This window comes from Sebastes umbrosus, chromosome 1, assembly GCF_015220745.1.
Source record: "Sebastes umbrosus isolate fSebUmb1 chromosome 1, fSebUmb1.pri, whole genome shotgun sequence".
In the NCBI taxonomy this organism is placed as follows: domain Eukaryota; kingdom Metazoa; phylum Chordata; class Actinopteri; order Perciformes; family Sebastidae; genus Sebastes; species Sebastes umbrosus.
The window spans coordinates 23581882-23609131 of NC_051269.1; the positions used below are offsets into that span (position 1 = coordinate 23581882).

General features: G+C 40.5%; 1 protein-coding gene across 4 annotated transcripts in view; it reads right to left on the reverse strand.

Annotated features, from left to right (window-relative positions):
* Nucleotides 1-27250, reverse strand: part of pcbp4 (poly(rC) binding protein 4) — a 165932-nt gene that overhangs the window by 34224 nt on the left and 104458 nt on the right. For all 4 annotated transcript variants that reach the window (XM_037772960.1, XM_037772950.1, XM_037772967.1 and 1 more), the window contains exons 6-10: nt 25556-25672; nt 16045-16176; nt 14632-14760; nt 7338-7412; nt 1497-1568 (exon numbers count right to left, since the gene is read on the reverse strand). In XM_037772960.1, the coding sequence (XP_037628888.1) occupies nt 1497-1568; nt 7338-7412; nt 14632-14760; nt 16045-16176; nt 25556-25672 (525 nt within the window). The remainder of the gene's footprint in view (nt 1-1496; nt 1569-7337; nt 7413-14631; nt 14761-16044; nt 16177-25555; nt 25673-27250) is intronic.

Below are 27250 nucleotides of genomic sequence, written 5' to 3' on the forward strand. Positions count from 1 at the left end.
CTTCTTTTCACCATCGTTTTCATTTTTGTTTCTCTTCCCTCACTTTTATCTATCCCCCCCCCCCCTCTCTTTCTCGATATGAATTTTTCTGTCAGACCACTCTCCATTTGTCACTTTTCTTCCTTTTCCTATTTCTTTTCTTCTCTGTGTTTTCATACTTTGCTCCGGGGCCTTCACCTTGGATACCACGTCCCTGCATCTCTTAGCTTTTCACGTGGAGAAGAATTTATTTATTTGATTGAGCCTCTCTGTGCAGAGGTGTAAATCTGGGATCCTTGACCTATCCGGCCATCTGTTTTTATGACGCGGTGTGATTGAAGTCTGTCCCTGACTCAAGAGAGGTGGCATTTTACCTGCACAGCTCAGGGCACCATAAGAGATTTCATCCCAAATTAAATAAAGATCCATTGATTTATCAGTGAAATAAAACAAAGTATGTGGCTGTGTTGAAAAGGAGAATTTAGGCTAAATCCTGTGTTGATGAAAATGGGATTTTTCACCCTCTAGAACCACTGAAGGATGAATTTAAGCAGTGATTTCTTTTACAAAATGAATATTTTGCCTTTTTAAAGGGATGGTTTGGGTGTTTTGAAGTGGGTTTGTATGAGTTACTTATCCCCCAGTTTGGAGAAGCAGACAGTAGTACCGACACCGGAGTAAAGCTATGTACTGCTGTGGACGGGGCCAGCAGCAAAACGTATCTTAGCCACCTAAAAGACAGACCCACCTAAAATCAATACCAGTTAAAGTGCACTATATTTACTGTAGAATATTTTCGCCGTTTTATCTTGAGACAGCTATACAGTCTATGTTTCCGACGGGGAACTGAAGCTGTTATCTATCCTCTCGCCAAGCAACCACACTCCATTGAAAAAAACCCCAGTAATTTTACCTCATAGAACACGGGAGTTGCTTATCTACCCCTGCCTCGATCGGTTAGTTTGTTTGTGCTATTTTGTGACTTTGGTGAATCCAAACTAACCAAAGTCACAACTTAACACAAAAAAACTAACCGACTGAGGCAACTCCCGTGTTCTACGAGATCAAATTACTGTTTTTTTCAATGGAGTCTGGTGGCTTTGCCGAGAGCACAGATGGATACAACGGCTTCAGTTCCCCTTCAGAAAGGGCTGTCTGGCGGAGAGGTAAAGCGGCGAAAATATTGTATAGTGTGTGTACTTCGACTGATAATGATTTTTTAGCTGTTTTTTATTGCACCGTCCACAGCAGTACATTTCTTTGCTCCCGTACTGGTACTCCTCTCTGTTTCATCAAACTGTGGCCGTACTGACCGTCATCTACTGTAGATAATACACTGACTATGGATAAGTACCTCAAACAACCCCACTTCAAAACACTTAAACTATTTCTTTAATGCTTCACTATATGTGGTTTTATATCTTTTGAAACCTGTGTCAATGTAACCTGTTGGCAAATGAAAAAAGGCAGAGAAGACATGACCTTTGACCCCTTGCCCCCCAGGCGGCCATACTCACTTGCTGCAGGTCCACTCCTCCCTGTGTCACTGAGAACAGAGGGTGAGAGCCAAAGTCTGACGCCTCGAACACCTTCAGCCACCACAGAGAGACACAAGCAGAGTCAAAACTACAGTTAGAGCTCCAAACTTTACAACCATGTCACTGCAGAACAAACCAATAAAACAAATCATTTTACAAATCCTGAATTCATGAATCTTTAGATGATCATTTGATGCAAGTTGTACAGACTGACAGGTAACTCATTGACTAGACAGTTTTCACATGCTACCAAGTGATTTGCATAAATATATACAGTAGATCACCTATAAGACTGCTTCCTTGACTGTCAATAGCAGAAGATGGATTTTATAGTTTAGCTTCTATAATGATACTAAAATCACATATCTACCGTCTTAAACAGACCGTTTTCCTCCCAAAAACGTCCCGATAGTCGTCTGTGCAAGCAGCTTATTACTACCCATATTTATTGTTACGCCGCAACCTCTAGTAGCCATAGCAATTGACGGCGTACAGGAGGAAGTCAGGTGACGTAGTATAAAGAGCGACAAAGGGAGGAGGTTGGGGTGGATGGATGCAAGTAGGTTTATCTGCGGGTCCACTGTACTACAGTACACGCCTACTACATGACACACCCTTGAAACGGTTGCAGTATGGATAGGTTTATGCACCAAAAACTTCCATCCAGCCATTCATTATCTGTAACCACTTATCCTGCTCAGGGTCACAGGTGGTTTGGAGTCAATCCCAGCTGACATTGGGCGAGAGACGGGGTACACCCTGGACAGGTCGCCAGACTATCACAGGGCTGACACATAGAGACAGACAACCATTCACGCTCACGTTCACACCTACGGGTGTCAACAATGAACCTAACCTGCATGTCTTTAGACTGTGGGAGGAAGCCGGAGAACCCGGAGGAAATGCAGCTAACATGGGGAGAACATGCAAACTCCACACAGAGGGGCCCCGAGCCGGGTTCAAACCAGGAACCCTCTTGCTGTGAGGCGACCACTGCTCCACTGTGCCACCCCTCACGAACACTTTTAGGCGCCAAAAGTACTTTGTTAGGTTTAGGAAAGGATCTTGGTTTGGGTTCAAACAAGTACGTTTGTTACATAACTTAGGTTACGCACAAGTTAGCTAATCCTAACTAAGTGGTTTTGTTGCCTAATCCTAACCAAGTCGATCTTTTCCTGAACCTAACTAAGTAGTTTTATTGACTAATCCTAACTAAATTGTTTCCCGTGAAGACAGAAGATTATTTTGAAAAGAATGGAGTGGAAATTGACGCTGGACATTCGTAGGAAAACACAAAAAATGAGTAATAACTTTTCGTAAGATGTCATACGAACCGTTGTATGAGGATACGTTGAGTGCTGATAATGCAGGATGGCATCACCAAATCTGTCCTATTAATGAGTTACCTGTCAGTCCGCATGCCCTCCTGATTACAGCTCTTGGTTGAACTAATTAACTGAGTTATTTCATCCCTTCACTGACAATCATTTTTTTCCATTTTTGCTGCTCTTGATGTTACAGCTTTTTTCGTATTACGGGGCAGCATAAATAAACACCCAATAATCCAAAAAAGATAAGAAGTTAATTTCGTTTCCTATTAATTTTATTGGCAGATGAGAAGATGAGCGAGAACAGAACAGAATTGAATGAGTAGTTTATTGATCCCTGGGGGGAAATGTAGTTGTCACACAGCAACTTGCACACACAGTAACTGAAAAAAAGGTGTGGTGGCACTAGTGCAGCGTGGTGTTAGCCCAAACACTTCCTGAGGGCTCTGCGGCCATCTTGGGAATAAGGAATAAGCAGCACACACACACACGCAGACTATACCATGAAGTTAAAAGTGACCTTGTTTTATTGAATCTCCCAGTGACTATATTGACACCTCACAGTATTCATCCACAAATAAACCAAACACCCCAGACAACACTGCAGAGACATCCACCGGCAATCTCTGTTACAGTCCAATGATGTGTGACGAAGTACAGACAGATCTCAGTTGTGCCACTCTCTAAGGGAAAAAATCATCCGCAGCTCAAACTGACCAAATGACAACCTGCATACTGCTGAGCTCCGATGCACCGCTGAGGCTGAGTGCACACAGCAAGATTCAACCAATTAAGCATCATCCCAGTTTCCTTACATGAAAACTTTTCAGAGCTCAAGGTACTTTGAAAAACCTACAGGGAACAATTGTTGATGAATGAAACTTTGGTATTGTAATACTTTTTATTGGGGTTAATACAGGTCAGCAGATTGGTTTCAATCCCAATTTAACTCTCAAACGTGGACTGTATATATAGATGGGCGACGCATCTCCACTTCCTCCCAATGTACAAAGGGGAAGCCAAAATATCCAGATAAGGGAGCTGCCGTCTTGAGATTTTTAAGTCATTTGGTGTCTGCGCAGTAGTGATCGGGGGGCTGGAGCCGCGGTATCGAGGTCCAACACACACACCCGAGCCACCCACCGCCCGAGCCAATCATGAGTCGAGCACGGCTGCAGCCTGCTATCGTGAGCCACCCAGCTGCTACGTTAGCACCACGGTAGCTGTTTGGCTAGAAAGACACAACAACTAACCATGATATCTGTATAGCTACATTTATGATTAATTGACACATGTTCTATTAAACAGACTAGTGACAGTTATGGAAAGTTTAAGTTACATCTCCTCTCGTACGATAACCGAACCTCCGGCTGAGCAACTACTTTACTCAGAGAACTACTTTACTCAGAGCAGCTGTGAATCATGACGTCTCACCCCATTTTTATAGCATCAAATAACTAATTAAAACCAAACTTATCAGAAAAATTAACACTTGAACAAACATCAGCGCGATAACAACCACCTAAAATGACAGAAACCATCTTTGGGAAAAAAGTATTTCACATGTCCTTTGATTTTTCAGTTTGGTCCGTGTCCCATCCGCTAACATGGAGGGGGCGGGGTTTATGAGCTATACTGAAGCCAGCCACCAGGTGGTAATCAAGATGTTTTTGCTTTACTTTTGGGGAGCTGTCATGTCGTCCATTTTTATATACATATGGTCTCAGAACCACTTAACAATATCAAGGGAAGCAGAATATCAGTAGCTATTTAGCATGATATAAATTAAGTCACTATTCCTGTTGAGCTTAAAGAGTAATGCAACACCAAGCTGATGAGTGTTTTTCTGCCCTCTGGTTGCAAAAGTCAAGTCTGTTTCACCTCGAACCACACTCCACAGTGATGTCATGGGGTCCTGGGGTTCACCTGTACATCTCTGCAGCAAGGTAAGAAGTTAAACCACTGGAGGTGTTAAGTTACTCTTAGTTTAAAATTCCTTTTCTGGTAGATTCAGAAGATGACCAAGAATTGTGTGAGTAAAATATCTATTTAAAGGCACAATGAGAAGGATTTGTCAGTTTGTAAACATTCAAAGTTGGCCCCTCCTCCCTGGCTCAACAAGGATTTGGGTGCTCGCCAGCAGGTGAAAACCAGCCACAGATTCACTCTCGTTTTGGAACGAGCTTTGTCCGCTTGCCGTTTCGCCTCGCTATATTCGGCGCCGTGTCCGCAATTTTCATAGTTTCCTCTTGGATAAGATCTGGCACCTGGTCACTCAACACATTCCCACTCCCAACTCGTCAAATAACGCCGCTTGGTCAGTGCCCCTCGGCATCGGACACCGACGCATGGGGTAACCCTCTTGCGTTACTTTTGGGCGCGTCAGAGACGACATGTCAATATACTGTAGGCTTGTTACATGTATAGTGTCCTTTCAAATTCAGTTTTCACCGGAAGTTAGGTTTAGGCAACAAAACCACTTAGTTAGGGTTAGGAAATGGTCGTGGTTGACGTTAATTTCACTGACTAATGGCTCACATGACTACCGAGTGGCTAAGGACTCACGTGACTCATAGTACTAACGATACTAACGAGTCACGTGACTTACGACTGACGTGTCGCGTACTGTTGCTAAAGGGTACTCGTGCGTCGCTCTCCGATGCCAAGGGGCACTTACCAAACGTCGGTATTTGACGAGTTTGGAGTGAGAACGGGTTGCCAGCACCGTCATTTGACGTGACAATGACGTAGTTGGTGGTAGGAAGAACGACAGGCTATTTCAGTTTGTATTTCTCTGGGTTGCCAGGGGGGGGGGCGCTCTAGATGCAGCTCAAAAACAGAACGACCTTGTTCTCTTCGTTTGTATTGCAAAGTTTCAAAATGGCATCCCATAATATGCGTGCAGAGGATGTTATGGACGAGGATATATTTTACAGTGTTTTGGCTGACTCGGATATTCAGCCGTATTCATTCGAGTCAGAGTATATTCATGCTGAAGATGATCATAATATTATAGCTGGTGAACACACACACACACACACACACACACACACACCATTACTTCTCTAGCATCCATGCACACATCTTTCTGATGAATAGTCCTGATTTGTAATGAATAAACATGAAAAAAGTCTCATTTGTGTCCTATTGGATGGCTGGGAACAGGAGCTGCCATTCACAATGCATGACCTATGAAACAGACGGTTAAGTGTGTGTGTGTGTGTGTGTGTGTGTGTGTGTGTGTGTGTGTGTGTGTGTGTGTGTGCGTGTTAATAAAAGCTAAAGCAACCAAGTGGGTATTTTCTATAACATTCAAATTGCAAACCAAAGCAAATTCTCTGACAATAAATTATGTATCGGCTCATTCATCCATCCATTCCTCCATCGTCACCTCAATCCCCCCCTTCATCCATCCATCCATCATTTCTTCTTCCCTCCATCTATCCGTCTTCCCACCATCCCTTCCTCTCCTCCTCCTCCTCTCATCTGTACTTCCTCCCATTGTCTATAAAACAGATTTTTCATGCCTCCATCCATCTTTCCCTTTATTCTTCCACTTAACTATCACACTCTCTTAAACCCCCCCTCACCTCCCCTTCCTTTAATCACTAAATACCTCCCCAGCTCCTGCATGAGTCTGTTTACTTCATCCATCATTCATTTGCCATTTTGTTGCTGATTTATCTTTTAACTCTAACCCATTGTGATGCTATATTTTATGTTCTAACCAGTGCTCGAAGTGGGCCGGTACTCAACCGGCACATGGTGCCTTGCTTACTCCTTGGTGCGGGGTCTCCAACACGTCGCTCGCTAAAGGTTCAAAGAATATGTAAACAACGAGAACGACGATGCTGTAATTTATCAATACAATGTAAACGTCCTTTTTGTGAAATAATTGGTGAACTATTCGTCAGTTTTATTTGTGAGCAAATATAATTAACGAAACATTATATAAAGGTTTTCTGAATCTGCTCTTTTAGAGCAAACATTTCCAGAAGAATTACATTTTCAGACAAAGGCTGTGATAAATAATGAAAATAATAATTTAACTAGTAATAATAATGGTCCAAATTGCATAGTTTTAAGTAAAAAAACTTAAAATAATCTTGGAGGAGCCCTTCAGAATGTGTCTCTTTATCCTGCTGCATAATATGCAGGACCTGACTGCTACCCTACTATAGGCTACACATAACACAGGAAAGCACTTCAACTATTAACACTGAACACACCACCTTAACCCTATAATGTTCCAGTTGGAATATTATTGAAGTATTATAAACCTACTATAGAAGATGCATAGCCTAAGTATAATAATATAGCAAAACTCACACAGGCTCCTCCCTCTACTAGACTCTATATGTAAAACTCTCCTCAAATCGCTCCGCCTGTGCTTAGAGAACTAGGGTTACAATATCGTAACCTTTGTTTTGTTCTGTGTTGATGCCAAATGATTTCCTGGAAGACTCCTAAGTTAATGGTCATCTGGTCTTACCTGGTTTCCTGCCAGCAGCACAGTTCCCGGGGACGGGCTGGGTCGGTATGGAATAGTGGCTCCCTTCGGCGGAGACTAAAGAGATGGAGGGATAGAGGAGGATTGGAAAGGGAAAAAGAAACAGAAAAAAAAGTGAGAAATGAGGAGGAATCAGGGCCAGTGTTTATCAAGCGTGTCCGGGTAGGAAATTGTGAGTAATAGCTCATGTTTTGTCCTACATTGAGGACTAGGAGCAAAGATGTTTTCAGTTTTCTTAACTTAGGAAATGACTCCTACAGTTCCTACTGTGGACTAATCTGTGAGCGATGTATAGGGAGCGATTGATGACATTGAGCTTAATAAATCCATTTGCGTCCAAAGACTACACTTAGTATGAGTAGCAAAAATGCCACAATATTTGTTCTGATTGGTATAAAGTCTTTAAATCTGGTATGGACATATTTTGGGCAGGTATCTAATAGTACAACAATTTTTAGATCACATGAAAAATCAAACTTTTATTAGTATTCAAAGTCAAGATTTTTAAAAAGTGAGGGAAAATGCTTACATTGTATTTATTAAATGTTTTGTCTGCATTAGGGCTGCACAATTAATTTAATATTAATCGTGATCACAATTTTGGCTTCCCGTAATTAAATGTACATGATCGACTGTAAGGTATATTGGTAAATATCATTATGAGATTGAGCTATTCATTAGTTTTGGCAACAACATACATAACTTGATGTGTTTAAAGTTATTGACCTACACTAATAAAACCTGTATATAAAAATTGTTGCTATCAAATGTGTTTCAAATTCTAATATTTGTCAGTAAAACTACTATCATTACAGTTTCTACTTGTCGTAAAACAGTGACGTCACACTCTCTCCCTGGAGTCATTATACTTATTTTTAGTTGGTGCATAAAAAGTAATGAGTCACCTCCAACACCAGTAGTTGTGCTAAAAAGGAGGCTTAGTAGTATTTATTTGAATGTTTTGTTGTTTCTGGGGACTCATTATCACACAGTAATTGTGTTTTCTTGCAGCTTTCTATTCAACCAACAAAAACATTGTGGGAGACACAGTTTTGCCTGCAGCTGTACTTCAGAATTCACTGTATGGATGATAAAGTTTCAAGAGCAGAAACAACAAGAGCAGCTGTTGTGGTACTGTCCTCGGTTTTGGTCGGAGATTGCTGAAACCCTGTCATGTTTTCTTCATGTAGATATCAAACCTTGTCCGGTAACTTGTATATTAGTTGTTAAAATGGCCATTGAACAACCAAAATTGTTTACAGTATTATAGCCCTGGCATTCCTAGCAGCCAAGCAAATTATTGCAAAGAACTGGAAACAACGTAAACCAAACTGTTTTAGCCAGGAGAACGGACACAATGACTTTATGAACTTGCTATCAATGGAACAGGCTGCACTAGTTCTCCAAGATAATGATGATGATGATGATGATACGCCTAATGGATTTGATAATCCCTGGAACTTTATATATACTGTCTTGAAAGAGCTTGAACAGATTTTATATTATTGAATCTTTGTGGTAATAATCTGTACCCCCCGCCCTCCCTCTCTTTGTTTTGTATTTGTCCTGTTTTTTTTAATTTATTTGTTCTGTCTGTTTGTTTGCTTATGTTGTATCATTGCGGTCACCGTACTTGTTTGTATTAAAAATTACAAATTTTGATCTTAACTACACACCTGTAAAGTTTTGTGACTGCTTCTGGCACGGTTGCGACGCTAGCGCTGTGACAAAATCTGTCCACAGACAGACAGACAGACAGATATACTCTAAACCTCCTCTGTGGTAGTTTCCGCTACAGTAGGTGTCTCCAGGACCACATTTTGCCATGATGACACACACACAGACTCACAAGGTGGAAACAATACCAGCATCGCTGTCGCGGTTGGTAACCAGAGACTTATCTTACGACTAGGGCTGTGTATTGGCAAGAATCTGGCGAAACGATACGTATCATGATACAGGGGTTACGGTTCAATATATATTAAGATAGATTTAATTCAATGAAAACTGTCATAGTATAAAGAACACACCAACTTTTTTTTAATGCAATCAGAACAGTTGGATCTGCAGTGTATTTATCACAGTCGCTGTTACGTCCAACATCATAGAACTACATTTTGTGCAATCTGAGCAAAGGAATTAACTATCGCTGTCAATCGATTAAAATATGCCAGTTTTTCCTCGCCAAAATTTAGTGTTAAGTTTGGAGCATTATTTAACCTCCTTCCCAACAAGCTAGTATGACATGGTTGGTACAAATTGATTCCTTAGGTTTTCTAGTATCTTCACTCTAGCTTTAAAACTGAGCCCGTTAATGCATTAAATAAATTAGTGGCATTAAAACAAATTGTGTTATTATGGCGTTAACTTTGATAGCCCTAGAATGAACATTTGCCTATATCAGTAGTAAAAGTGCTTGCAGGATTCTTTAGGTAAACAATTTAAGTAAATAAAAACATGTAAACACACAGTATTACAACCATATACAGACAGTATAATAATATATACAGATCTGTGTAATACAAAACAGGATGTGCCAATGCTATTAGATCCAGAGGAGACCCATTCCAAAGAGCCACATGTTCACTGTTTAATAGGTGATAGAAAACTTTATTCATGTCATGCACAAAGGGTTAAATATTTCTGCAGTGGGAAATCAGCCATGCTCTATTTTTCTTTTTTTTTTATTTTAATTTTCAGCTGTTTTATCGCACCCCATCTCTCTCAGTATTGTGATGTCATTGACGCTGCATTGCTAACTGTCAGCTGATGTCTCACACAACAACTTTTTGTTTCCCATGTGATGCAACAGCGAGACATCAAAGATACTACCAATACGGTGCAACATGATTTCATTGTCTTATTGTTGCACTGGGTCATAAAATTGTTGCTGTGTTTGTCTGAATTGCTCGTGTGGTTGAAATGAGGGAAATCGTTGCTTTTCGAGCTGAGTGGTTTTATTGCAACATAGCAGTTCATTAAGTGCTGGTTCAGACTACAGCAACAGAGTGAAATCTGATACTTTTACTGTTTCAGCTGATGATTGATGATGTTTTAATGGTGACCTTTCAGTGCTTAATTTAAATATATATCGTCATATTCGGCAAAACACACTCACTTATTAAATAAACAGTATGAGTGTGTTCGACCTTGTCTCCTTGAATTATGTTTGTACAATTTGTTCTCCCAATTTAATTGTGGTGAGAAGCTTAATTGTTGCCTGGATTACGTCCACAGACAGTGTTTGTTTCAAGTGAATGAATTGCTACATGTATGTACCACACAGAGGTCGTAGGGACGAGGAGGTGGTGGATGATGGGCGCGCAGAGTTCAGAGACCGGGGTTCACATCCTGCGTGTGGTCAGGTTTACGCAACAAAAGCACTATGGTTAAAGTTAGTGCTAATAAATGCTAATAAAGTCTTGTGCTTCAAGTCCCTGCAGACTTTTTTCGGTTTTTAAGCAAGACCATGATCTTTTCCTAACTTTAACCAAGTGCTGCCAACACCTAAACATAACCAAAACAAGTTTAACTATGCTGTAGTCACTATGAGCAAATATCGTATTTGAAGATTGGATATGTTTTGCAGAAAACAAATGAAATACTTCGTCAATGAACAGTACATGAAACTTGTTCAGTATCAACCTTTTGCGAGTCACTCAACCTCATCTCACGGAAAGGCGTAAATAGCACAACATTTCTGCGTGTCATGATAAAAAATTGTAGGCTTTTCACGTGTCGTTTACACACCACAGGCTTAATGTTGTGAAACGGCTTTTGCCGTGTCATTTCACGCCCCGTCGTTACCGTGAACCGGTCACGGTTATGTTTAGGCAACAAAATTACGGAATCTGTCGCAGCTAGGTTTAGGAAAAACATCATGGTTGGGCTTAAAGTATGTATGTAAAAAACGGAACAGAACTAAGGAAAACATATGACATTTGTTGCACCCATCCACCTCCCCTCCCACCCAACATGCAGTCTTTCCCATTTTCTATTCTACATCACGAGCTCTGAGCGTAGCATATTTACATGGATGTGTTTGCATTGCGTACACGACACGCCAAAAGCAACAACGGTGTTGTTATTGCACACAAAATACTGTCATTCATACACCATTTGGTGAAAGCAGGCTAGACTCACCAGACAAGTTAAAGGCATAATATATATCATTTCCGCATTAGAATGTCTAAACATGACTAGACCTAAGTTATATATTTTGTTGGGTTGTGTACTTACATTATCCCGAATATCCCAATTTTCAAACCCAAAGAAATCTGCACTTATATTCAAGGTAACGGTGCGTTTCATTTGGTCGCCTGTCAATAGCGTCATATCCCCTCTGTGCATGTGTCAGCGTTGTTGTTGTCTGCTAGAAACTGTCATAAATTGACTGGATTTTTTTAATAACACCCCCTATTTATAAAGCTTAGAGAATAGTAGATCCAAGACAAAACTGAAAGAAGGGTGGGACACAGAAAATGTTGAAATTACAAATCTGTCTACTACTTCAGCACCATGGATTTATCAATACACAGCACAGCGAGGCTACTGATATTATATATTCGGGGCCATAGATTCTAACTTGCACAAACCTCAGTCAGATGAAGGATCAATGCTTCAGACAGACTACACTAACATATTCAACTAAACAACCCCTCTGCCCCTGCACTCTCTCTGCTACTATGCGATGGACAGGGGGGGTTGGCCGGTTAACAAGGGGCATGCATTTTGGTCATTTTGCTTACAAGGGGTATGGATAGCTAGCTAGTCACAGTAACACACTGTCAAATGTGTGAAAGTTTGTGACTCGGCAGCCATGTTGAGATCAATTGAGGAAATACCAAGCACTGCCAACCAGCCGGAGCAAAACTTTCTCATTTTACAGCTAAACAGTTCACTACAAGATGTTTCTGAAAACATTTGAGGCGAGAAATAGTCATTACAGTAACAGAATATTGATTCATATTTGATCAGCGCTGCCTAGTTTGACCGTTTGATCAGAGTTTGTGAGTGATTGACAGCTGCCTCCATTAAATGAACAGCCAATAGGAACGCTCTCTCTCTGAAATGACCTGTGATTGGCCAAAGTCTTCCATCAGGGTCTAGATTTTCTAAAGCCTGAAAACAGAGCCATGAGGAGGTGCAGAAGTCTAATTTTCTCTCAGAACACTTGAATTACAATATGCTGAAAGGTTATTATGGATTTTTTGCCAAATGATGCAGAAGACATTCTACCTACTGCAGGTTTAAAGTGAGGGTTAGGGTAGGGTTTAGACATGTCGTGCTTTTGGTTAGTGTTAGGATAAGTCTCCATGGAGTAAAGCGCTTCCACGTTATTATTGTGTAAAGAGCACTTGTTTTTGAACTGTACCTATTTGCAGTGCTTTGATATATTGTAAGGGCATGAAACTAAAATAAAAAGTGACGGTCAATGAGTTTTCTTTCTCTTTGAGGACCAAAGTTGAGAGAAATTCATTTTTTGTAAAGGGAGCTTACTGCGCGTGGACAGTGACAAATACATTCTTCATTCATTTATCTGCTCTAGGGTCAGTGAGTATCATATTCCAGCATGCTGGGTGGAAGGCAGAGAGAAAACTTGCCACCATCGGAGGGCAAAAGTAGATCAAACGATTTCTCATTTAAGATCTAACAGAAGGTGTGAATGGAGGGATAGAACTTCACATCGACAGAGTAAACTCTTCGGTTGCAGCAGCACTTGAAAGTGAACGAGTTAAGCTTAGGTCAGCAGTTTTTATTTCTTTTACTCCTCCTCTCTTATCCCAGATTAAGGTGCCTGGAATAGCAATGAGCTCCCGCAGCCTTTGATTTCACTGTTTCTGCTTCTAATCTCCAGGACGTAGCTCATCGTAATGACTGCTGCCTCTGATTAATTATAATACAATCATGAATTATAGATTTCAGTGTTTCCATTTTGAAGATTATTGGAAAGGTGGATGGTATCTCATAAAAACACTTTTATGGGATGTTAATTGAGAGCAGACAGGTAGACATCATCACAGAGCAAAATTATGTTTTTTTTATTCATTTTTTATATTAATTCTATATAAAATTGTAAAATAATCACCTGTGCTCACAGCTTCGTCTTCAAATTAGCATCAGGTTGCATCAAAGAGAGAGCTTTGTGTCTTGTTAGTCGTTGGGTGTTATCACAAAAATGATGCATCAGGGAGGAATGAAGCTCATATTTGTGTCACTGAATTTTGCATGTCTGTAACAGCGATGTAATAATATAAGTAAGGTTGCCAAAGTTAAAGCGATAATAACACAAATTCGCTTTAATGCCATTCATTTCTTTAATGCATTGCAATTTTTAGGTTGTAGCGGGCTCAGTTTTAAAGCTAGATTGAAGATACTGATGAGCAACCCGGTCTCCTAAAAATTACGTTCCCATACAACTAAACTGCATTCTCAATCAAGTTTCGAGGGAAACATATTTTCACCCGGATTGCGGTCACAGTTTTAAACCAACGTATTCTCATATAACGGTACCTATGATATGTTACGAAAAGTTATTCCTCATTTTTCGTGCGTTTTCCTACAAAAGTCCAGCGTCAATTTCTGCAACAGCAGAAGTGGCGTAGAAAGTCAGGTTAGAAGTAGTAGAAGTTACGTGACGAAAACTACTTTTTAGAAAAGGATCGTGGTTTAAGTTAAAGTTACGCCAGAAGTGCCGTAACATTGGCACGGAAGTTACGTGACACAAAAATCTACGTTGACTTCTGGTTTCACACGGGACACGAACGACTCCTTGGTGAAAGTCCTGTGTTTTTTGTCCCATCCATCCATCCATCCATCCAACCCGACTTCCTCCATCCACCGCGTTTTTCGCTCTTCATACTTCTTTGTTCACAATTACTTGGATTACATACAAATTCCTTTCATGGGATATATGAATTACAGTGCATTTACCTTCCGTAGGTATAGCTGCCTGCTGCTTTAACTTAAGTTACGTACATAACGTTTACCGTAACGTTGAAATAAGTCAACTTGTGGTTTCACACATGGGACGCTAAGAGCGACCTCCTCCCTACACGGATTTAACGCAGACTTGAATTAAAAACACATTTGTGATGCGTCAAAAACAAACGTAATCTGGTAAACAATATGTTTTCCTCAAAATGTAACTGACAATGCAGTTCCGCTGTGTAATATTTAGGAGACCAAGCTGTGATGAGCTGAAGATCTGCGTCCGTGAGATTGGACAAACACACAAACACACATTGCCCTCGGCTGCCCCCTCATGGATACGTACCTCTAGGATTACAGTGCAGATGAGTTTAACACACTGGATGATGGCGTCCTGGCTCCCTGATATCGTCACCTCTCTCTCTGTGGAGTTGGGAAGGAGGTCACCTGCCACCTGCACCTGGGCACCTGTCGTCTGCGCACACACACACACACACACACATAAACACAGAAAGAGCGGTGATTACCTATCCTCCTAAAACTACAATGCATGTTGAGCCAAGCTGAGCAGAAAACATGCTGTCAGTTGATCAACCACAGAGAGTCGGTGTGAGGAGGAGAGGTCTGACAGGTATTATGAGCTGTAAGAAATGTGTGGTTTTGTTCATAATTCATAAGGTCATGTGTCAGATTGTGTATTAATAGACACGATGAAGTGAAGACAGCCCACCAACGTGAATCAGGGTGAATTTAAAATCGTAATTTTATGGTGTTTACTGTTTAGCACGTAGCCCGGAGCCTTGAAATAATTCTGCATCTGGAATTTATTCACTTAATATTTGGCTTCTTCAGACCTCAGTTAGTTGACTCATGTTGCTATGGAAACAAGTATATAAAGGCGATGATATGATGGCGATGACATTCAGCTGAATGTTAAAGTCCAGGTAAAGTTAAACCATATAGTAAACTATACAGTATTGTATACTATATATTGAATTGAGTTAGACCGTAAAACTGCTTTTCTCCGTTTTTGTGTTCAGGATTTAGCTTTTGTCTCACTGGCCAATCACAACCAAGTTAGTTAAACTTATGTTTACATCATAGGCTCTGCGGTGAGTACGGCTGTAAAACAGTGGATACATTGTTTGAGCGTCACAACCCCCGCGAAATGACTTGTTTCCCTTTCACAATTTCATCAGTTTGGTCTGAGATGTGGATAAGAGTATTAAATACTTGACAAATCTCCCTTTAAGTTACGTTTCAACAGATAAAAAATGTTTGATTAATTTGCAATTAATTAATTTTTAATCATTCAAATTTGGCTGGGTGGTTAATCACACATTTTTCCGAGGTGTGACAAACTCAGAACACATGTTTATTTTTTTGCTTTACTCACACTTTAAGTAGCAGATGTGACAGAGTGGCAGCCTTTGTGAGATTCCCAAGGTCTCATTTCATGCTGCGTTTCTTTTCTTATTATTCTTCAGTCCGTGTATTTTAAATATCAAAAAGATAACTCGTGAAAACTGTTTTTTTTCCAGGGTCATTTATGATTCATTCCACAAGGTTTCAGTCTTACAGGCATCTAGTGAGATATTTGTCATGAAATGTCTAAATATGGGAACTCATCAGTGATCATTTATGATTCTTCCTGTCTGCTGGCTGGATGTTCATCACCTGTATGTTTGATTCAGTGATGATTTGTAAACAAGACTATATAATAAATATATAATGTACTGCCGTCTTTGCAGGCACTCACCTCTCTGATCTCCTTGATCTTAGACCCGCCCTTGCCGATGAGAGAGCCACACTGACTGGCTGGGATGACCAACCGCAGTGTGACTGGAGGCTTGCTGGTCACTGTGCCGTTGGCTACCAAGGCTGTCAGGTCCTGAGAGAGAGAGAGAGAGAGAGAGAGAAAGAGAGAGAGAGAGAGAGATGGATTTACACTGACAAGCTTTAAAAGCACTCAAGGTATTTCCCCTCATGTGATTCAGTCTGCCTGAAGGATCTGTGCCCAGTTCTGCCCCACTTTGTAGTTTAGTTTAATAGGTAGCATCTGCTGGTGTGATCAGAGGAATTAGCCCAGTAAAATATGTGCTGGAGGTATTTTAGGAAAACAAACCACGGTTCATATTAAGCAAATAGCATTTATCATGTTTGCTTATGTGGCACATTGGATATGCATGACAGAAGGTGTAAGTGAACAAAAGACAATGACCTAACTAATTGATAATTCTGATTTAATTTGCTTCTTTATTCATTTGCCTTTGCATTAATTCCCCTATTTAATTACTTTCCTATTTAATTTTCCCGTTCATTTATTTTTCTTCATTCATTTATTTATTTATTATTTTCCCTTTGCCTTTCTACCCTTATTTGGGGAAAAATAATACAGAAACATGTAAATAAATGAATGCATAAATAAATATATAAATATATATACATTTAAAATGAATAGCAAATAAAAGGGAAAGTAAATAAACATGAGGATTAATACCAAAATAAATAAATAAAGAAGCAAATTATAAAGAATTATCAATTTATGTCACATTTTTTCCAATTAATTAATGCTTACATTTGTTTTTATTATTATTTTTGATAAATATAATGGCATATTTAAATATAATAATAAAATTATTATTATTTATCAAGTAATTTCATTATTTAGTTTTTATTTTGGAAGCTTACGTCTTCCATCAATTAGACTCACTGATGTTATTAATAAAAACACCTTGTAATTGAGGAAGCTATCATATATAAACCTTCTCACTCGAAATGCGTTGCTAGGGAACAGCTTATTTGATCAGCTATTAATATCAGCAAATACAGGAAACCATAGAAATTAATGTACACTTTTATAGGGAACAAATAACATTTTTTAAATACAAAAAAAAACAATGAACCTTAACCTGACTTTCAAAACAAGTGACAGCGACTAGTTCAGTGCACAGACGGCTTTTATCATTTCTACACACAGATATCATGACTGCAGAGTGAAAGAAAAGGGCAAAGTGCAGGATGAAAATAGAAGCAGTGAAAGGTATTCATGTAATAACTGCTTCTTCTTTCTCTCTTCTGTTTTCACACTATCGTTGTGTGTGCTACCTCACTCACTCTTTCATGTGATTAACACTTAAAAGGACACGTGACACCCGGAAAATGTTGAACTGTTGTTTTCAGCACATGAACAATAACATTTGTGAGCTTTAGAAGTGGCTGATTTTTTTTACCTTTTGACAATGTCAGGCTGGCTTATTCTTTATGCATCTTTTTTTTTCCGATATTGTCACCGTCCTGTGCAAACCATGTATCTCCATATCGGAAACTTTTCATGAGCTGAGAAAAACAGGCGTCTTTTAAACTTGCATTTTTCAAAAAATCACGTGGTGCTTTTTGTGGTATATTTAGTTTAAGAAGTGGAAGAATTTTTGTCAACACATAAATGAAAACTTAATCCTTCAAGTTTGTAAAAAAAATAAATAATTTGGGGATACTTGTTTTTTAACGATATGCTGACTTTTAATTTCATTATTTTTTTTAATTGATTTTACTTTCTGACATGTAATATAATTTGTTGCTCCTATTACCACACATATTAGTATACATAAACACTAGTGGATGGATAGCCTAGGTACCTTATATGTCTCTCTATCTGTAACCCTTTAAAACTTCTTGTTTATACACATAAAAAAAGAAAATGTAGCCTACAAACTGTGCAGCTCGGATGGAAAATACCTCACAATAGCACAAAAAAGAAACACACAAAAATAACAGAAGAATCCCTCCTCTATCTCTCTCTCTGTACGGTCGGTGCTCCAGCCAGTGAAAGGTTAGCGTTGATTGATCCGATAACTTGTCCGTCATTCCTTTAATTACAATGCAGATCACAGACTATATTTGCTCTGGTCAAATGTCTCTGTTTGCTCTCTCTCTCTCTCTCTCTGTCACCGACTCCCTCTCTGACCTTGACTTTCTCTCGGTTCCTACATCTGTATCTTTACATCCCTCTCTTTCTCTCTCACTATCAGCTGTGGTCTTTGTAATTTGATGAATAGGCAGCATTCACATGTCAGGATAATAAGATATATTCTGAATGCTCAAAACCCTCCAAATATTTCAAAGTGGGCATCCAAACAAACATTCCTCACGAAATGGCTTCATTGAAATAAGAATGTTTAACCCAAGGAAACAGATTGAAAGAAAACCTGCAAGTCGTTTTGTAATATTTGCATTTTATGATATTCAAAAGCAGGTTATATGATTGTATTTGGTTATTTAGTGTTAACAGAATGCCAATTAGAAGAATTCATCTTAGTATTTCTTTAATAAAAGCTGTTCAGATATTGCTGAGCAGCAGTATCAATGGAGAGAGGGACATTTATGGTGCTCTCGGTCAGACATCCACCTCTGGGGACTGATAATTTCATCATAATATTTTAAGACGATTATAATAACCTATATAATATTCTAACATTTTACTGTGCATTTAATTTTACTCCGTTTCATCTGTCAATTCGTACCTTTGCATACACACTTGTCCTTGTTCTGTCTGATCATGTTCCCGGATGTGAGAATATAAGCTGGTGTGTCTTTGATGCTTCCACATCACTGACGGTCTCTGTCATTTCTGTACTGAGCTGCATATATTCTCAGTATGAATCTTCCACTGATGACTGTCCTGACCACTTTTTATCATCCAATATGTATCCTAATACATTTTTTCCCTTCGTTATAGAACTTACAGTGACACACTTCAGGTTTGATTTACAGCTGAATAGCTCTGCATTAAAGGAACAGTGGGTAACATTTTGGGGGATCTATTAGCAGAAACAGAATATGATTTGAATAACTATGTTTTCTTTAGTGTGAAATCATCTGAAAATAAGAATCGTTGTTTTTTTGTTAGCTTAGAATGAGCCGTTCATATCTATATAGGGACAGGGTCTTCTTCACAGAGTCCGCCATGTTTCTACGGTAGCCCAGAACGGACAAACCAAACACTGGTTCTAGAGAGAGCCTTTCAGGTTTTTACATTTCCATTTCCATTTACAAGGCCGCAGAGTGCAAAACCGTGCTGACGTCCGTTACTCTTAAATTATTGTTATTATGGTAAGGATGGCCTCTGAGCGAGGCCAATGGCGTTACTGTGGTTTTGCACTCGGCGGCTCACGTTACCGCAGACTTGGAAAGGGAGGAGTGAGTGGAGGGGTACTCAGTTGGTTTCAATCAGCAACCTCACCACTAGATGAGGCCAAATCCTACAAATTGTAGCTTTAAAACTACTACGAGGAACTTTCATTTTGTATTAATTTTGGCGATCCCCGTGGACAAAAGCGGTGGTGTCTCTGAGCACCAGAGTCTCTTTAGAAAACCGCTCATTTTACTGCAACAGGGTCTGACAGTCTGTACCCTCATAGTCCTGGTTCTGGTTCTCCCGTGCCTCACTTCCCTCCAGCGGGCCCAGCAATACGGCCTGGGCGTCCAGCAGTGTGGTGTCTGTGTTCGCTCCCAGCGGACCACCGAGAAGAAGTTCATGGAAACGTTTGACAATTGAATGGCAACATGACTAGAGTGAACAACTGTCAGTGTGTCAGTGTGCTGACTTGACTATGAGTTGCCTGAAAACTGCATGTGATTATCATAAAGTGGGCATGTCTGTAAAAGGGGGACCCGTGGGTACCCATAGAACCCATTTTCATTCACATATCTTGAGGTCAGAGGTCAAGGGACCCCTTTGAAAAAGACCATGCAAGTTATTCCTCATCAAACATTTGGAGCGATATTTAGCCTCCTTTCTGACAAGCTAGTATGACATGATACCAATGGATTCTTTAGGTTTTCTAGTTTCATAAGTATGCCAGTATCTTCACTGTAACTCTGAGTCCGCTACAACCTCTGAAAGATCAAATTGCGTTTATGTGTTAAAGAAATTAGCGGCGCCAAAAACTAATTTGCGTTAACGTGATATTATCGCGTTGCCTTTGACAGCCCTAAAATATATATATATTTTTAAATAGTTTTATATACAGACTTTTATAAAAATGATCGATTAAGCGTCATATTATTATTTTAGTTATACATGATCAAATTTAATTTTGACGACCTCAGAGCAGACAAATCCTGATCACAGGTTGAGAACCACTGCTTTGGATGCACAATGTGTCTCTGCTCAGCATAACGGAGCACAGTGGGGCTCCTCTGACAGCTGTCATTCTGGGAGCAAACATCCGTATTCATAGCCGGTACTTGGATCTTGGATTCATTGGCTCCCAAGCCCAGACTCTGGTGTATGGCTCTTTGTCTTCAACCTTTCCAGAGACCCACAGTGAATCAAAGCACTGCCTATAAAAGGTGTTGAAGTAACATCCTGTGGAGCATGTTTTAATCTGTTTTTAGCTGAAATCCTGCTGTTCCACCCTGCTGGCCTGCAGAAGTCTTCATCACAAAGCTTCACCTCTCTCTAACCTCACCCATCTCCACCCTTCAACTTTACTCCATTCTTCCATCTCCTAAAAATCCTTTTCTTTATTGTCCATTAGTCAGAAAAGACTCTCTCGCTTTTTTTTAATTGCATGCCGTCTTTCCCCTTCAGCAGCTCTTCCTCGCTTCTTTCTTTTATTTCCTAACTTCCTCTCCCCTGTTTCTCATTACATACCATCTTCCCCCCTTTGGCAGCTTAAAGCCCCTTTCTCTCTCTCTCTCCGTATTGCTCCCCCTCTTTCCACTCACTCTTTAAGACTCTCTCTCTTCCGTTCTCTTTAATTAACTCAGGTAATAAATGGCAGTCTAAATCACCTGGTTTTAATACGATTGGTTCAAACAATTAGGCTGCGACGGACTCCAGGCCTCGTTGCATCTCAAATGTAAATAGCAGCGCCTGTCTTGTCTGAGCTGCCCATCAGATGAACGTGATCAGAATAGATGACTCTCCTCCGTACGAACACCCAGCACATGTTTATTTATATCACCGTGTCATGCAGAAACCTCACACACAAGCTTTCATCTCATGTTGTCTTGTGTTCTCGTCACAGTAATTGACAGCCAGCAGCACTGTCCCAGAGATTGTTTCATGACGCTATAGGTGCTAAGCTAAGCTGTGAGATGTTTTGTAGGGTGACAAAAAGCTGTGGGTGGAGAACAATCTGATTTTTCTTGATCCTGGTAAAGTTGACGATTTCAGACATGTATGTTTTCTGCAGATATGTTTTTCTGTTTGTGTGTTGTACGTCTGCTGATAACCAGTATGATATGTGTGTGTGTGTGTGTGGCTGTGGGTGAGAGAGATGCTTCAGGGGTTATTTTGAACATCGCTGGCTGCTGCTTCAGTCCCCGGTGTGTATCTTTGGATAAATAAAGCCGTATTTTTCCATCTATATTTCATTGCATTTCAAAATAAACTGTAGGGGAGATGAACAAGATGTGAAACGACAACAACTTCTGATGTTTTCTCTCTTTTTTCCTCGGTCTCTCCATCTGTCTCCCATTATCTTGAATCCTCTCTGCTCCTCGTTCTAACGCTCTCTTAATTCATCCCCAACTATATCACGTGTTTAGTTTTGTCTTTTCAACATTTCCTGCGCCATTTCTTTTCATCATCCCTTTCTTTCTCCTTTCCTTAATGGCATCTCTCATTTGACAGTAATTCTCCTTGTGTATTTAGATAGATGTGTTCATCAGCCATTCTGCCATCTACACCTTTCAGATTCCTTTGATTTGTCTTCATTTTCTTAGATTGTCTCAATCCACTTCTCCCATTTGTCTCATTATTTTCTTGATAAATTGTTTGGGCTATTCCATCACAATTTCCTAAAACTCACTGTGACATCTTCAAATGTCTAATTTTGTCCAACAAAAAACTAAATATACTCCACTAGTATACTATACTACTACATGTTAACTCATTTATTTATTTTGGCAGCTTCAGTCCTCCATAGAGAGACGCTGGAGCCAGATGATACTATAACAGCAGCTGCACTTCAGCAGGACAAGGACTTGAACCTTTGTAAATCTTAAGATTGATGCTGCACTCTCTCTCTGATTGCACTCGCTAATTAATCCCTTGATCACAGTTTTCCTACTTCTGCTTTATAATCTCTCCTTTTCCAATCTCATTATCTTTACATAGCACCTCCTCTTTCCTCATCTCTGTATCTCTTTCTATCTTTCTCATCCTCGCGACTCTTTCTTTAAACCCTTCTCCTCACTCTCTCTTCCATCTGCCCTCGTCATCTTATTCCCTTCATCTCTCGCACTCTTTCCTCATTTCACATATGCATTTTTTAATCCTTTCAGCAACCCATCTACCACTCGCTCAATCTCTGTCCACTCCTCCTCACATATTAGTTCCGTTTGGTTTTCTTCCATAAGGATCACAAAGATTTAGATACCAGCTGCCTGCATTTAATGTCTCAGCAAGTGACATGTTCTTAAACTACTACAAGACACTCCAGTTTTCCACAGCCAGAACCATTTTGGTGCAGTTCGGCCCACATGGAGCCACGCTAAAATCCTCAAATTTCATTTAGATTTTTTTCTTTCCATCTCTCTTTAACCCATTAACATACAGTCTTCCCCTCAAGAGGCTTTTCAGTTATTCCAGACGTCACTGTTGTATATATACAGTATATTCTCCACCAGTTTGTTCCAGCTCTTCATTGAAGCTATATAGAAGAATTAATTCATCAATGTATCACCATTTTTTTTTTTACAATTTAGCAATTGATTTACAATGCCAGTATCGATATATTTGCTTCATTTGAGTCTATACGGAGGTACAAGGAAGTTACTGCTTTTATTGTTGTAGTCTGAGTAATGTGACGTCATATCCGTTCCGTATCCGTCAACCAAAACAAACCGCAGCCGGCAGCAGTCGAAACTAGAAAGCACAAAGCAGCGGAGGGTCTGCGTGAATACGACCTGCACCCTCACATGTTAAATCCAAACTGGTAAACACTACACATACAGTAAAGTATGGAAACACTTTGGGTTTCACACATTGCCAGGAAAAGCAGAGCTAGACATCATGGCTAAAGCTGCAAGCTAAATCTGTCATGGACAGGAAACGTTATTGTATCGTAACGTGCGGTCAAACCGGCTGTCACCCTTATCTCCGTGATCAAATCGGCCGACGCTACAACTGTAGAGCACCCATATACTGACATTTATGTTAAATGCTTTCAAACGGCCCCGATGGAGCTGACCATGGATGTATAAAGAGAACGGAGCTGACGGGAGAGCTAGCGATGGACTTGGGGAAGTTAGCGGAAGTATACTCGTGTGACTACGTCCGGTTTTCAAAATAAGGTGTTAACAAAGGGAACTGTATATAAAAATACATATATGGAAATAAGATTGATTGGATTATATTCACCAGAAGTATAAAACATTACATGTCTTTATTCTCAGATTTTTGGGTTGCTGGAAAAATGTAATAAATAATGCCTGATAATGACTGATATATTTGACTTAAGGATATCTCTGACTACATACATGCTGAAAATCAAACAATTGTACTTTATCAATTTAGATATTTTCCAAAGTAAAAGTCCCCAGAAGTGTATGATTCAACTTTTTCCCTTGGTGTAGTTTTAAAAAAGTTAACAAAAATCATAATAAATCGCAATATCAAATCGGCACCCAAGTATCATGGCAGTATCAAATCTGGAGATAGGTGTATCGTCTCAGCCCTAAAGCTATATGATGTTTTCACTGAGTGAAATATTAAAATACAAGAGTCCATGTTTTTTTTTTTATGGCTGCTTTATTCCATTACATGGAAATGTTCTAGATGTATGTGCATCATGTTTCATATTTCCCAAAGAAACTGAGCTTTTCTTGAGATATTTAATATTTGTGGGATGTGGGTTTGAACCATGTTTGGCTGCGCAGCATGATTTTGTACGCAGGGAGTTGCTTGTTAGATCTCACTTTGCATCAACAAGAACTCATTTTTCTATTGATGTTATATCTCTGAAGAAGGAGAGTATTCAAACACACAACCCTCTCTCCTACAAAATAAGCATGAGCCTTTCCCAATGGAGATCAGGGTTGTCATCCTGTATCAGATCTCTGTTTTGATTAAATATTGAATTTACTGACACGTCTTGTCGCAAGCTTTAAGTCAGTGTCGACTTTATCAATATGTAGAGTTATAATCCCTTAACATTTTCATGAAATCGAACCCTGTTTTTGATACTTTATATGGTTGGCAATTTCTCAGCAAAAGGCATTAAACGTATTTACATTCTGTAATGACCTTGTACTTTTCATTGTTAGTGGCGGAGTCTGCCATACCTGTGCTGAATTCAAATCGCATTGATAAACACGAGGGATTGCTGAGCTCACAACTACACAAACGAACAAAGAGTTTGATTAAAATGCATTAATTGTTGGCTCGTGAAAGCGCTCTAAAATTCCCCTCCACTAAGAAGCAAATAGAGCTGGACAGATGGAGGGCCAAGTGTTTGTGTCAAATTCAAGCCCCAAGGAAGAGTGTCAGGCTTTGAAGCAAATTTTCATAGTGGCCAAATGGCGGTACTACAACTTCTGTATCCGTCATGTGATGCCATTGGGCCCTGAAAACACTTTTTCCCACAGACTTAAATTGGGAAAGAGACGTCTGTAACGCGGCGGATCATTTGTTCCCAGTACGAACACTTGAATGAATAGCCCTTATTTAAATCAGTACATCCTAAAAGCTATAAAATGCACTAATAGCAGAATCCAGAGTTATTTCCCTTCTTCTGTTCACGTGAATGAGACCCAGACCGAGGCTGGAGCGACGGCTGTGAGGCGGAGTTAAAGGAAACGCTACTGCGCCTGCTCTATGAGCCCAATGGATGCGAAAGACCGCTGGATGTGACGGGTACTTTATCACTCGGCAGTAGAGCCATTTTGGCTTCATGCGCCACTGAGCAAATCTCATAGGAATGAACGAGGAGCCCGTCTCCGACGCTGTATCCAGTTCTCTTTGTATACATCCATGGTCAAATTCCCTTGAGAGACACTCACTTGTAGGTAGGTGTGTGTGTGTGTATGTGTGTGTGTGTGTGTGTGTGCCTGAAAGCATATGTGCTGGTCTGAGTGTGTGTGAGGTCAGACAACCACATTGGACATATAATAAATGTCTCTGTGGCAGACAGCAGTCATGTTGTAGAGGAAGTAAAGGTCAGGCACTTCACTCAGAGCAGCTCGGGAACACCACTGGGAGCTCAGAGGTGTGTGTGTGTGCGTGTGTGTGTGTGTGTGTTTGCGTGCATGGTATCTACCTCCTCCAGTTTGAACGTGATCATGGTGAAGGCTCTGAACACACAGTCCGTCTGCCCCGTGATGGTGATGATCCTCTCTGGACAGGAGCCCTCGGAGATGTTGATCCTCGCACTGCTCTGTGGGTCCAGACAGAGATGGAGGGAAGAGGGAGGGAAGGGAGGGAGGGAGGGAGGGAGGGAGGGGAGAAATTGTGGGATTTTTTTTATTTTTTTTTGTGGGAGAGGGTGGGTGGGGTTGGGGGGTTGGGGGGTTGGGTGGGCAGGAAGTAAGGAAAGGGAGAATGAGGATGAGGGGATAATGCAAGGGAGAGGAAATGAGGAGGCAAGTGGTGAGCAGAGTGGAGGTGAGTTACGAGGGAAGGAGGGGGGGGGGGGTAAGATGGAGGTTAATGGAGAGAGGTAGGGGAGGGGAGGAACACAGGAGAGAGAAAACACATTAGTGGGGGGGAGGGGGATATGTGGGCCAAGAAAGAGAAGAGGAGGAGAACCCTTTTCGCCACACTGCTCCCCGCTCCCTAAGGGAGATTCACCTGTGATGCGGGAGGAGAGAGGGATTACGAGGAGGCTGGAAGAGGGAGGAGAGAGGGAAGGCAGGCGGATGAGAATAACAATGTAGTAAATCAAGGTTTCCAGGAAAGGAGGTGGTGGACACGGGGGGCGGGGGGGAGGAAGGAAGGAAGGAAGGAGAGCAGAGGAGGAAATGAAAAGGTGGCGAGAATATTGGGGGAGATTAGGGAGAGAAAGATTAAGACGATTTTTGACAAGGAGGAGGATGGAGGAAGGAAGATGGGATTCAAGCCCAGGAAATGAGAGGAGAGGAGTGTGGGTAGAGATTTATTAAAGGAAGAGGAGGAAGGGTAGGAGGAGGAGGAGGAGGAGGAAGAGCAGGACAGGAAAGTGAGAAAGGGGATCAGGAGGAGAGGAGAGAGACAAGGTGGTGCAAATATTTGAGGAGAAGGTGAAGATATAGAGAAGGTGCAGTAATAACCGTACAAGGATGGACGGAGAGGATGGGTGTCAGGAGAAAATTGAAGTGTGAGTTAGAGGAAGTATATAGATAAATAGAGACCATAGGAATCACAGCCTGGTGCTGAATCTGTGGGGGAACTGGAGGTTTGACTCTACTGGTTCTTATTATTCTGTAGAAAAAGAAAACTTTTTTTTCTGGTGTAAAGTTTCTGCATAACAATCCGAAGAATGCTCTGTTCTATTCCTGCTACTAACATACTGTAGCTTGTCCTGAGATAAAATTAAGAAGCTGACATTGCACTCTTTTTTGACTTTCCCTTAGGGCTGTCAATCAATTGAAATATTTAATCGCAATTAATCACACATTTTTGTATCTGTTTAAAATATACCTTAAAGAGAGATTTGTCAAGTGTTTATAGAGTTGTTCTGCTACAATACCATCACTCAATACCACTCAATACCATTACTCATCACTCAGAGCCAGATGAGCTCTCCATGGAGAATCAGACCCACCTCTTATCATTCGACACATCGCTTTAACCTCCCAAACAGTCAGCCCAGTGTCGCGTAACAGTAAAACCACCCAACATGGTTTTTAAAATGGTGAAGTCGGTGCTGTGTGTGTGTGTGTGTGTGTGTGTGTGTGTGTGTCACTGGGTGAATCACTATCTTGCAGCAATCAGCCTTGTCTGTTTCACTTACAGCTGATCTATTTATCACCGAACA